Below are 15,219 nucleotides of genomic sequence, written 5' to 3'. Positions count from 1 at the left end.
GACGTTTGGGAAGTTTTTTGAGAATAAGCAGGATGAGTTGGAGATGCTCAAGTTTTTCCATGAGTTGAGAGCAGCGAAGAAGACTGTAGCCTACAGCAAGGGAAACAAGGTAGAATATGGTTTCCTAAGCGGGAGGCTGGACTTCTTGGCTAGGTTCACGCAAAGGTCAGGTAAAATTGAGAGACTTGTAATCGAATGCAAAGGCACAACAGGGGACATGGTGGGAAAACTATTCACCAAAAAGCAGAAGAGTGCAAAAATAGACCAAAATCATGAATCCAGTTTTCAGGTCCAGGCCTATGTGTACATTCTGAACAGGGAGGCAGAGGTGAAGAAGTTCCCTCAGATGAAGGGAGCAGTGCTGGTGGTGAGACACTACCACCAGGGAGGAAACCCGCCCAGGGACTTCGCCTGGGGCTACGTCCACACTGACCGCTCAGTCCAGGAACAGATCGAGCAGCTGAGGCTCCTCTGCCAGGAGGAAGTGCTGGCCCGATACCTCGCTCTGCTCAACCTCATCTTTCAAAAGGAAGCAGTGTCTTCATAACGTACGCATGTCTTTATTAGGTTGCATGACACTTACATGCATTTCTAATACAAGTGTATAAGTGAAAGAATGGATGAGTATATTTTTTTTTCATGTTGTGCCACATATGTAGCCCCTCCCACTTATTAAATAGATTTATGAAAAGATGTGGTTTGAGCTTTCAGCAGGGTAGAGAGCACCTACAGTATGTATATAATTTTCTTTCCATGCTAAATAACTTGGGGGGTGGAGAATGAATATAAAAGAAGTGTCTAAAGATATGAATGTATTGAATGTGGAATATGATTATTTCTTATGGAATATTGTAAATTAACTTTGAAATATGAAAATGACACAATAAATTATAATAAAAAAAAGTAGCATGTATATCAAAATGACAGGGCAATGCATCTAAACATGCCAGTGTGTGACCTAGAATTACAGAAATTGGTGTTTTGGGATTATTTATATTTTGGCGAGTAATCTGTCTATTTCAGGAATTAAGGATTAAGCACAAAAGGACACAAGACAATTGCAACCAAAATATTCTTTATAACATTTGGAAGACTTTGTTGGTGATTATATTACATTTTCATAAAAAAGAGAATATTTGCATAGAAACTGTCTCTGTGATACTGGAACAACATTTTACAAAAGATAAAACACAACTGTAACAGTAAATGTTGTAAGGCATATCAAATATGTAAGGCATACGATATACTGATTTCTAGACCATAAATCAAAGCAGTAGAAATTTGTTAAAATGGCCACACTAGCTGGCTGTTCAAAAAAAATTTGAACAGCCAGTCTATTGTCTATGTGACAAAATCAAATAGACAACCTATCAATCAACAATGGATGTGGAACCCTGGTTTACCTGAAGAAGATCTATCTTGGATCAAAATGTTGTGTTTTTTGTCACAATAATCAGTGACAAGGCCGCTAGAGTGTGCAGGTTTCAACAATTTTCTACTGATTCACACTGTCCAGCAGCTAGACTCGATGTGCAAAACACGTCTCTGGTCTTCATAATAAATCAAAGTCACTCATACTTAAAATCTACACATATATGAACTTACAATAAGTAGGTCATAGATAGGTGACCCGAACAGCAGGTATGTAACACTTGTATGACATATTTGGGAACAGTATTTGACTGTAATTGATACACAGTATTTTACAGATTGCATACACAGTTGGAGATTTGAGTTGAGGTATTCAAACATGGTGTCAAAAAGTAAATAAAAACATACATTGCTTAGTCAATATTATATAAACATACAAAAAATCTGTGTAGAACAGAGTGTCTTTAAAAATGTCAGTAGGCCTGTACTGCAAGAGGGTGTGTGTATCAAACTAGTGGGGGACACACAACCAAGAAAAGCACTGCTCATACCAAAGGAGCAATTTGTCAGAAATTTAGTCCGTCCTGGACACTGGATTCCTGGCTGTATCACTGTCCATTAGCTCTATCATTGATTTACCCCAAACCCGAAATGCTGGGTATAAGGGCTCAGTGAATTTTGCGTGGAACGTGTACAAGTGGATCAGTGTTCCTGAGGTTATCCAGTAGTAGGACAGAGTTCCCTCCTCCCAATCCAGGAACACTCCTACCCTGCCATGGTAGAAGCTGCGTTTGACAAACACATGAATTCCCACATCATTGTGCCAGGCAGTAATACCACTTGAAACATAGGAGAAGGCGGAGAAGCTCACACACCACGATTTATCATTATGTCCAAGCTTACATTCATTACCTTTCCCTTTCCTGCTAATCCCTCTATATGCAACTCCCACAACAGCCTGCCCACGACTAAGATCGACCTCCCAGTAGCAGCGCCCTGTTAGGCCTTCTTTACACAGCACTTGCGAATGTGAGTCGAATTGTTCAGGAGATTCTGAGCATGGCCATTCTGGTTCTCCAAACCAAAATGGATATATCACTCCATCTGACAAACTAAGTGTCTCATATGCAGTATCTGGGTCCAGAGTGAGTTGGCAGGCATCTGTCAGAGAGAGAGGGGGGAGAGACACAGTTTTAATGACCGTTGTGGTAAATCCAATAACATTTCTTTGATAAATATGTTAAGAATCATCTCACATTTTTTCAGTCCACTTTTTAACCAGCACTCTGCTCCATGCTCCACGCTGTTGGACAAAGAGTTTTAAATGATTGCTTGTTAATGCCCCACAGTATGCTAATTCATCATTTTCTCTCAGGTAATGACTGAATGAGTGAATTAAATTGGTTATTTGCAATCTAATAAATACTAACAAGTCCTCACCAGGGTGAACATATGTGCACAAAAAGTACACACACTGTACTGTATATTGTATACTGTATATACCTACAGTACTATAGTACTATATACTATATCTTACTTACTTTAGACTTTCAAGTCTACACAATGGATCTTGCAGTCGGCTTGAGAGCTGACTCACTCCAGTGTCTCCCAGGTGATTGTAGCTCAGGTCAAGCTCCCTCATATGACTTGGGTTTGATTTGAGAGCAGATGCCAGAGAAACACTACCTTCCATTGCAATTCCACAGAATGAGAGCCTGTGTGAAATGAATGAAAGAATGAGAAATTGGACATATTCCATTTGGATGCTATGGTAGAGCTTATACAACTGCACATCATCAAAACATTTCTTTGTAAGTAAAAATGTTAAAAGAAATTATACAGACTTTAGTGTTTCCAGTTTACAGAGGGGGTTTCCCACTCCAGCTGAGAGCAGCTTCACTCCTGCATCTTGCAAATCATTGTCACTTAGGTCCAGCTCTCTTAGGTGTGAGGAGTGAAAACTTTGTGTCAGCACAGAGGCCAATGCTTCACAGCATGCCTCTGTAAGGTAGCACTGATTCATCCTAACAAAGAAATAAAGTTACATTGAAATTGTCAGTTTTTGTAATGCTTGTGAGTGCTACATTTACAGTGGTTTCATACAAACTTAAGTGTGGTTATAGTGCTGTCATAGTATGCTCATTTCTTTGACACATTTCAATCATCTAATATGTATGCATGCGTGTATGTTCACCTTAAAGTCTGCAATTTACAGTGTGGGCTCATCAGTCCGGTCTTGAGAAGCTGAATAGCATCATCAGTCAAGTCATTGTAGCTAAGGTCTAGCTCTCTCAAGTGGGTATGTTCGACATGGAGAGCTGCAGCAACACTTTCACAACTCTGACCAGTCAGTCTACAGTGATCAAGTCTGCAAAAACAAGAAAAAACAAAACGCATTATGATTTACTAATGTTTCTAGATTCAGGGTTGCATTCTCAAAAGTATGGGTGCGCATTCAGTTAAATATACACTAGAAATACAGTTATTAAAACCGATCAGAATTGTGCAATGATAACGTTGACACTCACAGTGCTTTCCTGCAGCACCTCACAACTGGAAGAAGTCTCCTGCGCCCTTCCCACGATGTCTTATATTCTTTCAGGTTAAACTCATCCAATACCTTCTCTGACACTAAAAGCACGTATGCTATGGCTGAGCAATGGGCTGGTGAAAGATGTTTCTCCTCCTTATTCTCCAACGTCATGTACTCCTGGATGTCATCGAGAATGGAATAGTCATTCATTTCAGTCAAACACAGGAGAAGATTAATGCATCTCTCAGGGGAAATGTCAAACATTTGCATCTGCTTCAGGTACAGTTTCGATTCCTTGATGCTCTCTGGGCTGACTTGGATTTGCTTCAGTACGCCTCGCAGGAGTATCTGGACAGATTCCAATGAAAGACCATGAATGAACCGCAAAAACATATCTAGATGTCCGTCGTTACTCTCTAATGCTTTATCCACAGCAGCCTTCAGAAACTCATGCATCTGCGGATATCTTGCTGTATCATCACTTGACTTTACACAATGGAAATATTCATGAATGCTACCAGCTGTGTATCCCTGGAACACATACAAGGCAGCAAGAAACTCTTGAACACTGAGATGAACAAACAGGTACACCGTCCTTTGATAAAACACAGCCTCTTTTCTTACAATCTCAGTGAACACTCCGGTGTGTATTGCAGCTTCATTAACATCAATGCCAACTTTACTCAGGTCCTCCTTTGAAAACATGATTTTTTTTTCAGCAAGATTTTCAAATGCAAGCTTTCCTAATTTCAGGAGGATGTCTTTGTCTGACTGCAAGAGTTTCTGTGGATCAGTCTCATTTCTGCCATTGTACTTCTCATTTTTCAGACTGGTCTGGATCAGCAAGAAGTGTGTGTACATCTCGGTAAGAGTTTTAGGTATTGGTCCGCTTTCACCTTGGCACAGCATTTGCCCAAGGACCATGGCGTAAATCCAACAAAAGATTGGTATCTGGCACATTGTGTATAAGCTTCGAGATGGCTTGATATATGACATAATCCTGCAAACTGTGCTCTCATCGCTGAACTTTTTCCTGAAATACTGCTCTTTCTGTGCATCTTTGAAGCCTTGAACCTCTGTTGTTTGGCTGATGTACTTGGAGGGAATCTGATTTGTAGCTGCTGGTCGAGATGTTATCCAGAGACGAGCAGAGGGAAGCAGATTCCCCTTGATGAGATTCGTGAGCAAAATGTCAACTGATGTTGGTTTTGTTACATCAGACAATCTCTTGTTTTGATGGAAATCCAGTGGAAGTCGACATTCATCAAGTCCATCGAGGATGAAGAGAGTTTTGCAAGCAGACAAGACTTTGGCATCCTCAAGGTCTGTAAGTTCAGTGTGGAATTCTTTCAAGAGTTCAAATAGACTAAATTGGTCACTGAGAGTCAAATTCAGCTCACGCAGGGGAAGCAGAAAAATGAAATCTATATCCTGATTTGCTTTCCCTTCTGCCCAATCCAGAATGAACTTCTGCACTAAAACAGTTTTTCCAATTCCAGCAATGCCCTTGGTCAGCACCGTTTTTATTGTCTTCCGTGTACCTTCTAAAGGTTTAAAGATGTTGTTGTGGTCAACAGCTGCGTCATCTGCACTGCGTGTTGTGAATGCAGAATCAATTTGCCACACTTCATGCTCTGGACTCGACTGGCTTTTCTCCCCAGTGATGCTCACTTTTGTGTAAACCTTATTTAATAAGGCTTCATTCCCTGTAGTGCCTTCCAAAATGTACTCAAATTTTTGTTGCAGATTGGCTTTATGCATTCCTTTAACTCGCTCCTGGATTGCATCCACTGAAAAAGAGTGAAAAGAATGAAAACACAGAAATACAGTTGTCTCAGAGGATTAGTGCTTAGGTGTATGACTTTTGTTTGCTTATAATTAACAAAGCACTGCTTACCCTGTGGGCCACTATGGTCACTGAAAGAAAGGGAATAAAAATATAATCCACTATATTTTACAATGAACTACAGTTTATATAAAACAAAAACACATTTAAATAATGGTTGGACTGCTGAAACACAGCTTACGAAATACAAAACATGCAGAGAGGACTGTTTCCCCCCTAAAAGCCTCTCAAATGGTTATTTATTTATTGATTGATTGATTGATTGATTGATTGAAGGGACACGATTCCCTTTCACCTTAAAAAGAGTAACTTACCCTTGGTGTGCTGCACTTGTCCCTGACAGCTGCAAGGTGTCATCTATTAGCACAACAAAAGAGGGACATCAGGTTTTTCAACATTCTTTACACGAGAAGTCTTGGGTAGCATGCATTTAAGCCTTTGCTTCACAACCAGGCTCCTCTTTATTTAGTGTTATGCACTTATGTGATATTCTGCTTGTGTATTCAGGAGATGGATGAAGCACTCACTTCCACCATGAGACTGCATGGCGATGTTAATGCTAACAGATCCTCCTATATTGCAGTTGCTGAGCTGTGGTATGACATTACAGGAGCCACTTTCAGCAGTGATTGCAGAGTCTGCCATCTGACCACCACCTGCGGGGCCAAAACACAAATAAATGAATTAAGAGATAAGGCTTGATGGGACCTTTCATCTTTTTCACCTTTGATATATTACTGATTTGAAGTGAGACACAAATTACTTAAATTACATAAATGTTTTAAAATAAGACTTAAAGGCCTGAACAACCTGTGATGTTAAACAATAGAAAAATGTATAAAGCATTTTTACACTAGATGTAACAACAACAATATAATGACAACATTAATAATAATATTAATAATAATAATAATAATAATAATAATAATAATAATAATAATAATAATAATGTAATTAGGTATTTATTTACCAACCTAATTGATCCATTATCTTGGTGAAACTTTTATAATGCTTTGAAGAAAAGAGTTAACAGCATTAATCTGAGAAAAAAAACATACATGTTATATTTTAGGGACATTTTTAATTAATAGTTTATTTCCAGTGGGTAATAGTGCATCTGATAAATGTGAGGATTGTAATAAAGATGCAGAATGCATAACATAATGCAGCAAATTCACTATTGAGAAGAAAAGATTTAGTGAGAGGGTAGGCAATATTAAAAAGGAGTGTCACCTTATAGGGCTATTGGAGAAATGTGACAAGCAGTGGGACAAGCAGTTTTCTTCAGGAGACAAGTTAACACATAGAATAAGAGATAGCAATATAATAGATATGTATAACGATGATACTACACACTCCGGCACTAGTTGGCGGTATGCACATATATTCCCTGGTTTACGATTCTCCATTAAACACGAAGAAGTAGGAGGGGCAAGCGGGAGTGAGCGTTTTATTGGTATTTTATCAGATGCACCTGAGATCCGGACATATCATTTTCTGCGAGGTAGGCTATTTATATTAGGACAACATTACCATGGCAGAATTCCCACTGGAGTTTAACGTGACATTCACTCCCATATTAAAAGAGAAAGCGGTTGATTAAGTGAGTTATAAACACAATCCGGTTCTGTGGCTTTGAGCTGGACGTGCCACAGGAAAGTTGAGCTAAACCTTGGCAGGTGGAAACGAGGCTTATGCATTATAGATGCGGGTGTAATCCAATAGGCTAGTGGTATCAATAGCCCCCTTTACACCTTGCATTAAAATGCGTCTCGTATCCAGATTGTATCTAGATATGATTTAACCTGATTACATTTACACCTGCTATTAATATGTGTCTCCAGTGTCCACATTGAGATCCAATTGAAATCCGATTGCTCTGTCCAGCTCAAACAACCGAACGTCACATCCTCCTCTCGTTTGCGCGGGTCCAAAAAAAAAAAAAAAGATGATACCCATCCGTGAAGCCGCGCTATTGTATGGATTTATGCTTGCTTTTGGAAGCGGGGGAAGAAGCCGTCTTCAACAACTGGAATGCCGAAGACGAAAGTCGCGCGCGATTACTTATTTCCGCCCACGTAGTTGTTGTATGTGGATTGAAAACGCAATTGCATTTACACTTGTGTTCAATGTGGTCACAATGCGTCCCTGACCACCTCCGGAGGTGCTTTAGCCGATCGGATCACAATCCGCCCTCAATGCGTCTTGGGTGCATTTACACCTGTACTTTCATGTAGTCAAGCACTATCCGATTGCAATCCGATCACCCAAAACGCATTTTAATGCAAGGTGTAAAGGGGGTAAATGAGACCAAGACACGTTTAGAAGCCGATAAATTTAGTCTATTGTTAAAATCGAAATTATGAAAAGATATAAATAGTTGTTACCTGTATCTTTGAGAAATCTGCTCTCAGCTCCCTCCTACATGCAGCTTCCGGCTTTTACGGTAGGCGACTCTTGTTTGCTTGGAACAAACACCAGATTTTTTTCCCCCTATGCTCCGCCTCTGTCTAGATAAGAAGTCACCACTCACAACCACTACCAAACATCCGCTTTCCCCAATGATTTCATAATAATTTTTCTATAAGTTACAGTGTGTTGAAATAAGGCGCGCGGGTCACACCACTTCCATAGTATCAAGATAATGTCACCTGATGTCACCGAGGAAATTCTTTAAAGTTAATTTTCCGTGGGATAAAGTGCAGACAGTTATCTCACCCCACTGCAGATGCTTCCACTTGTTTAAAGATGTTGATGTTTTGATACTCAATACCACACTAAATGACTTGACAAGATGGATATAATATTGCAGTATAGTGGTTGTCAAAGTGGAATCCAGGGTTCCTTCAGAGTTTAGTGTGTGTCCCCAGCAAAATCAACAGTATCTTTTTAAGAAAAGAAAGAGACAGGGCAGAGGGAGAAGAGGAAGTGAGGAGATCTCTCTCTCTCCAGCACTCCAAAAATGCATTAACTACAATTTCCAATTTTCTTTTTTTAATGCAAAAGCCAGAAAAGAAAAAACAAAAACAAGTTGTTGACTTGAAAAAGTCCTTAAGCCGAACAGGCTATCAAATTAAATATACCCATTCAATCCAAAGGTGGCTCCATTCATTGCTTCTATGCAGGTAGCTATAACCATTATTATCCACCAGATCTGGATCCAAGAGGTGCATCATGTGACATTGGTTGACCTAAGCATATAAATGTCAACATTTAAAAAAGATATATATATATATATATACACACACCACAAAGAAGCAAAGGATACAAACAAACCAAAAGTAAAAGTAATTGTCCACATTGACAGTGTGTAATATAATTTGCTTCATTACATAAATTGCCTAACATTTCACCATCTTAAGTTCAAAAAGCCTGCTTTAGTCCTAATAAAGCAGCATTAATAATTTTAGAATTATCCACAACATATTAGAAAACTCATAGGTTTCCTCAGTGCCTCAGTAACATTTTCACGACCAAGGTAGTGATCAACCAAGGAGGTGTATAGAAATGTACACGGCTCCTACACCACTCCACATTCTTGAAGGAGCAATGTATCGGGCAAGAAGTAGTCTGCATTTGGTCAAAGTCCGCACCTGCACCCTACTCTACATCCTACTCTAAGCAGCACATGGTTGATGTGTGTGCCTAGCAGTGCATCTGTTGTTTGGGTCGGTATTATCATGTGGGTTTACCCATTATCATTTTCATTATTAAATTGTTTGTTACCTATCAGTGATTCCTATGTTTGTGCATTTATTGTATGAAAATACAAGTGCATACAGTAGGCCTACATATATGCTTGTGCACTGTTCATCAACACCTGAAATCATTCATAAATTATGAACATCAGACTTCATATATATATATATTTCCTCTCAATGGCCATCACTATGCAGTAACATTTATAAGCAGAAATTAGTGATTTAAAGGGATACAATGAGATTTTGCATTTTAGTTGGTTGTTTTTCTTCAGACACTTGCCACAATGAGGGAAAATTTTTCAAAATGTATACTTCAGTTTCCCTAATTAGCTTGTTAGTGTTGTTGACCTAATTAAAATGAAGGGGTAACGTTAGCCACAACCATGCAGCTAGTTCAACTAGGTTTCAATAAGGAAGGCTAACAATACTAATCATTTTAGGGAAACATTAGAACAAATGTAGAAACATTTTCCCCATAATGTCAGAGAAAGAGAAAGAAAAATAAAGAAAAACAGCCAACTAAATATACAAATGTCAAGCTATACCTTCAGCAGTGATTTCTATTTGTGTAATAAGGCTGTAAGTAAAGTCACATCATTATTTTACCTACAATTAGATGTATTAACTGGAACACACATTCACAGTTACTTAATTATCACACTTTCATAACAAGCCATACCCTGATTAAAGCCATATTACACAAGCAAAGGTGTTCACATATCATGTAGCCCAGAACTGTCAGTGCACAACCAGCAGGACCCAAGGAAGAACGGCTTTCACCTTGGTGCAGTTTGAATAAACGTTAACAATCATCAGCTAAGCAGAAAATGAGGAGCACTAAGTCACTGATTTTACATCATGTGGAAACCCAACTTCTCATCTTCTCCCTTTTGTGCCAGATTTTGACAGAAGAAAAGTCACTCTTTGTTGTCACTTTGTAACCTCTGATGAATCATCCATTTCTTTGAAATCAAATAGCTGAATGAAGTGCTTGGGGTAAGAGAGGTCACAGGTCTTTCAGCCCTCCGAGTAACTTGCCCTCTTCTGTGACAAACAGGTCAAATAGAAGTTGCCCTTAGGCACAAGTCTAGGATACATATAGTGTCAACATGTCCTGACCTAAACCAGTGGGGGAAAACTGACCACAGACCTGTGTCTAGCAGCAACTTCATCTAACCTCTGAAATGGTAAACGGCATCACACAGTGGAAATTTCTCTCCCACGTCTGACATATCCAGGTCACATAGGTAGTAAGTGGTCATCTCTCTCTTCTGGCTCATCCTCCAAGGACTCTGTGACCACACCCCTGTAAGTCGGTGCTTCCTCTCGACTGCGTGACCGGCACACAAAGTCACACCCATCCTGTGACAAACAGATGGAGGGGAAGATGGATATTGTGAAGAAAAAAAAAATCACATCACATGGGCCTGATCATTTACTGAAACCATCAATCAAACCACTGTTGCTCTAACTGAACCAGCCTTACCGCTGTCAGATTGCCAACCTCCACCCAGAAAGCATAGTTTGGGAACTGCTCCATCCCTTTGGCTCCAACAACCAATCGCTGGTAGAGGAATCCTCCAATGAGGTACACAGCCAGGAGACAAACGCCACTGAAATAAGAGAGGGGTCATCATCACCCATCACTTATAATGATTTTGATTTAGAGTTTTTGTGTCATTACAGACTGTTTTTACTCACATTATGAGTATTATGGAGCCAGTGCTGAGCTGCTGGGAAGGAAGAGCTGGACACACTGCACTGGAGTCCAGCTCAAACAGGTAGAAACACTCCTGCGCTTTGTCTCTGTCCTCCAGAACCACCTCCAGCTGGCTCTGAGAGGATAGGAAGAGATGGAGAGAGACAAAGACAAGCACTAGGTAACACAAACTAAGAAAAGGAGGAGTGTGCAAGTTTATACCTCACAGCAGGGAAGCATCAGTCACCATTTCTTTTCCAAAATTTGGTGATCTAACAACCACCCCATCTCTGTAAACTCTTTTACCATGTCCGTATTCCTGTTGCAGGAGATCATCACAATGGCTTTCCTTTTTTCCTTGGAGCAATGCTCATCATAGCTGTCTCCGTTTCTGTACATCAGCATCACCCAGTCACCTGCAGGGGCAGGGAAGTGTCAGAAGAGACACAGAGGTACAGATCTAAAGAAAGATAGATCTATGTTCTGAATTAATTTAAGAATGAACTGTAACAATTCTCAAGTTATGGGCTTCTTAGGGACATATATTATTTGAAAACATAGCTTAACTATGCAACCCATTATCCCAAAGTTCAGCTGGTTAGAATTCCCTCACCTTCTTATGTCCTTTAGAGGACATCAGATCAGAACTATATCAGGATAATGTAGTCTATAATTGTTTCAGTTTGCAGATACTTACTTCCACCGATGGCCTGTGTTGAATCATACCTGCCAACTATTGTTGGCTTCTGTGACTTGTCCAACTGAATGACCCCAGCTCCTTGGATGCCCCCTGCATCCCCACATAACTGGAACACGTATGTGTAGCTCTCATCTCCATTCTTTGTCTGTGCAGTGAAGCTGTCAACATGAGAACAAATCCCAACAAAGGAACAATAATATTTAAGTCACACAGACGTGAGATTGGTGTAAAAGACATACTGAATGACAAAAGGCAATCAAGCAAAATGCTGCTGTCAGAAATAGTTTACATATTCCATAAGTGCTTCTTCTCCTGCATTATTAAGAGTTTCAAGAGTGATTTCTATGATTCCTTTTATTGTCAGGTACGCAATCTGCTTACTGCAACTTTTATGACATTACATAGGCCAGTACACCGAGTCACTTCTTACTTATGATTGGTAAGTGGCTCTAGCCGACTCAGGGCTTTCCGCTCTGACTTGGAATCAACAAACAGTTTACAGTTGTTGGTGTTGTTGCTGACGTGTGCCCCACTCTCACACAGGACCAGCTCAACAGCCAGGGTCCACAGCAGGAAGGCCACTCCCGTGGGTCTGTTTAACACCTGGCACAAATGTATGGGAAAGTAATGAACAGACACAATAAATTATTAATGCCACTAAAAGAGCAAATTCACTAACTCCAATAAATTCAAGTCTATCTATTATATATAGCCTATTATATAGCATATTATCACCTTGAACTAATCACCCATCAATTTACCCACAATTAATTAAAAATTGAAAGGTCAAATTGTATGATATCTCGTGTATCTCGACTACAGGCAGCTGACGCAGGCGCATGCAATAGCTTCCTGAACTATAAATCCATAACTAGGAAGAATTATCTGCCAAGGTCTGCATATCCGCAGAGTACAAAGGCGTCATAACTTTAAACACAGAAAAAAAGTGACGTTTGCAAAACATGAAAGCAGGAAATAAAGTTGTGAAAAGACACATTTTGAGCCATCACTGGAGATACGTGCATACAAGAAGCGCCAAATTAATGATTATTGACATTAATTCCTCTCCGCACGAGGCAATATCACGGTTGAGCTAAGTTCCCTGTGCAAATGCATTATCTACAAAAGCAGTCAGTATCAGCCTCTGTGAAAGCTTGAATAATGTTAAACCCTAGGCTGAGTTGCTTTGTGGACCTACCTTCATGAGTTCTTCTAGCGGGAACGAGAAAACCAGCTTTTTAGTTAGTTACTATGTAACATGCAAATTCGAAGTTGTTTCAAAATGTAGCCAACTGATGATGTAGCGAACCTGCCGAACGCTAGCTTCCCCTTTGGCTTTACGACTTTATGACTGTACTGATGGTAGCACACGCGACAATGTGCCTCCTATTTGGCCATGCAAATAAAACAGTACAATTGCATGTGGCCGTGAGTTTCAAATGAATGCTGTTTGTTACAAGTTACGCTGCCCTGTGTAAGAACCCCGCTTTTCATCAAGACGTTAGCAAGCTACATTAGGTAGTTACCGAGTGCGGAAGTGAAACTAAACACACACGCGCATGTGACTGTCGAAATGAAGCGCAGCCAATGAGCGGAACTTGAAGCCCTTCGCACCCTCGTCAGCTGACTGGAGATTTCCTTGAATTTACTTGAATCTTGGCTGAAGACTTGGCGAGAGCAACCACGAGACAGTAGCGAGAAACGTCAAATCTCTTCATTTTTCTCCTTGCCTCTCTGACATTTGGACAGAAAACATAGAGGACGCAAGACAGAAAATCATGAGCCTGTGATCAAATGACAGAAATCTATGCGGTTTACACAGCAGGCTTTAGCAGTCGTTCCCAAAGTCAAAATTAATTATGATTTAATTTCACTACTATTTAATTCACTCGAAGTTAGGATATGAGAATATATAAAAGTGACTATTACTTTACTTGAGTATTTCCATTTGGTGCCATTTTATACTTCCACTCCACTACATTTCAGAGGGAAATATTGTACTTTCTACTCCACTACATTTATTTGACAGCTGTAGTTACTTTTCAAATGGAGATTTGACACAATGGATAACATAACAAGCTTTTAAAATACAACACATTGTTAAATATTAAACCAGTGGTTTCCAATCTTTTTGGCTTTTGACGTCTTACAAAAAGCAGTGTGTAGTTGGGGTCACATTTCAGATGTCTATGAGTTGTTAACAGCTCCACCAAATAGTGATTTTTCCCTCTAAACCTCACATGGTTTCATTTCAATCAATGTTCAAATTATCCAATATTAGAGAAAAAGTCCAAAAACTGAAAACAGATTTGTGTATCAGAACTTTTTGTCTTCTTTCCTCTCCCATTAATCATCTCACGACCCCTCAGATTTATCTGGTGACCCTTTGGAGGGGCCCGACCCCTAGGTTGGGAACCACTGGACTAAACTAGCTAACTGTATATAAAGTATTTCAAACTAGCTCCACCTCCAGTAGCTACAACAGTAACATGCTGCTTACACACTGATGCTTCAGTATTAATAATCTAATGATGTCATATATAATAAAATACCAGTCAGAGGGACCAAACCACTACTTTTACTTTAATACTTTAGCTACATTTTGCTGCTAATACTTATGTACTTTTACTTAAGTTGGATTTTTCATGCAGGACTTTTCCTTGTAATGGAGTATTTTTACATTGCTGTATTGTACTTTTACTTAAGTAAAGGATCAGAGTACTTCTTCCACCACTGTCTATAGGACATTTTATACTGTGCTAAAATTCATTTTATCATCTCTAAATATAAGTAAGGGATTGTGGGTGTTAAACTATGGGACAAAAACTGTTTCATGATGCTTTGTGTTGTCTGTGTGCATTAGATTTTCAGAGGTTGCATCCATTCTGTGTCTCATATTGTAGCTTAATGCCTCCAGAATGAGAGTATAAAATGGCCAGTTTCAAGTGCATCAGTAACAACACAAGGCTACACAAAGCTTTTTTTCTACACAATGCTGTTTCACTTTCAAATAGCCTATCATCCTTTCAGTTTATCACTATGAATCTGATTATCAGTCAGCCATTGAGCTATTGAGGCTTTGATCAGGCTGATTTGTCTTAGAGAATGCCCCATTCATGCAGAAATTTGCATAGTTTCAACAGAGCTAATTTAAATGACGAGATTAAAGATGGTAAACAATTAGTCTATGTGTCTATTATATCCCTGTGGTTTTATTCAGCCCAATAATTATCACTTACTTATAGTATGCAGTACTTTACATAATTTTGTTCCTATTCAAAACTTTACTCCTGCTCATGGGGAAAAGCAAGTCCAAGTGCATGAACATTTCATGGGAATAGTGCTTAATTTACAGTATCATTAGTGCAT

General features: G+C 39.5%; 2 protein-coding genes across 2 annotated transcripts; both read right to left on the bottom strand.

Moving 5' to 3' along the window:
* Positions 1 to 1,097: 1,097 nt before the first annotated feature.
* On the bottom strand, positions 1,098 to 8,203 carry LOC139654430 (NLR family CARD domain-containing protein 3-like). The gene is made up of 11 exons (XM_071531492.1): positions 8,138 to 8,203; positions 6,725 to 6,790; positions 6,278 to 6,406; positions 6,065 to 6,107; positions 5,802 to 5,821; positions 3,900 to 5,694; positions 3,566 to 3,739; positions 3,216 to 3,395; positions 2,913 to 3,086; positions 2,628 to 2,674; positions 1,098 to 2,532 (listed from the first exon to the last, which is right to left on the bottom strand). Exons 2-11 carry the CDS (start codon positions 6,735 to 6,737, stop codon positions 1,946 to 1,948), a joined length of 3,162 nt encoding a protein of 1,053 aa, XP_071387593.1. The 5' UTR covers positions 6,738 to 6,790; positions 8,138 to 8,203; the 3' UTR covers positions 1,098 to 1,945.
* A 524-nt stretch (positions 8,204 to 8,727) lies between these two features.
* On the bottom strand, positions 8,728 to 13,376 carry m6pr (mannose-6-phosphate receptor (cation dependent)). The gene is made up of 7 exons (XM_071531493.1): positions 13,049 to 13,376; positions 12,281 to 12,453; positions 11,848 to 12,008; positions 11,457 to 11,566; positions 11,153 to 11,286; positions 10,938 to 11,064; positions 8,728 to 10,813 (listed from the first exon to the last, which is right to left on the bottom strand). The coding sequence occupies exons 1-7, from the start codon at positions 13,052 to 13,054 to the stop codon at positions 10,691 to 10,693; spliced, it is 834 nt and encodes a 277-aa protein (XP_071387594.1). The 5' UTR covers positions 13,055 to 13,376; the 3' UTR covers positions 8,728 to 10,690.
* Positions 13,377 to 15,219: the final 1,843 nt, after the last annotated feature.

The sequence above is a fragment of the Centroberyx affinis genome, unplaced genomic scaffold, assembly GCF_046629955.1.
Source record: "Centroberyx affinis isolate AG114_WGS23_722 - 3 ecotype Tasmania unplaced genomic scaffold, CSIRO-AGI_Caff_v1 ptg002085l_1, whole genome shotgun sequence".
Classification (NCBI taxonomy): Eukaryota; Metazoa; Chordata; class Actinopteri; order Beryciformes; family Berycidae; genus Centroberyx; species Centroberyx affinis.
Note: the sequence above shows the minus strand (reverse complement) of the source record. Positions and strands in the feature narration are given on the sequence as shown.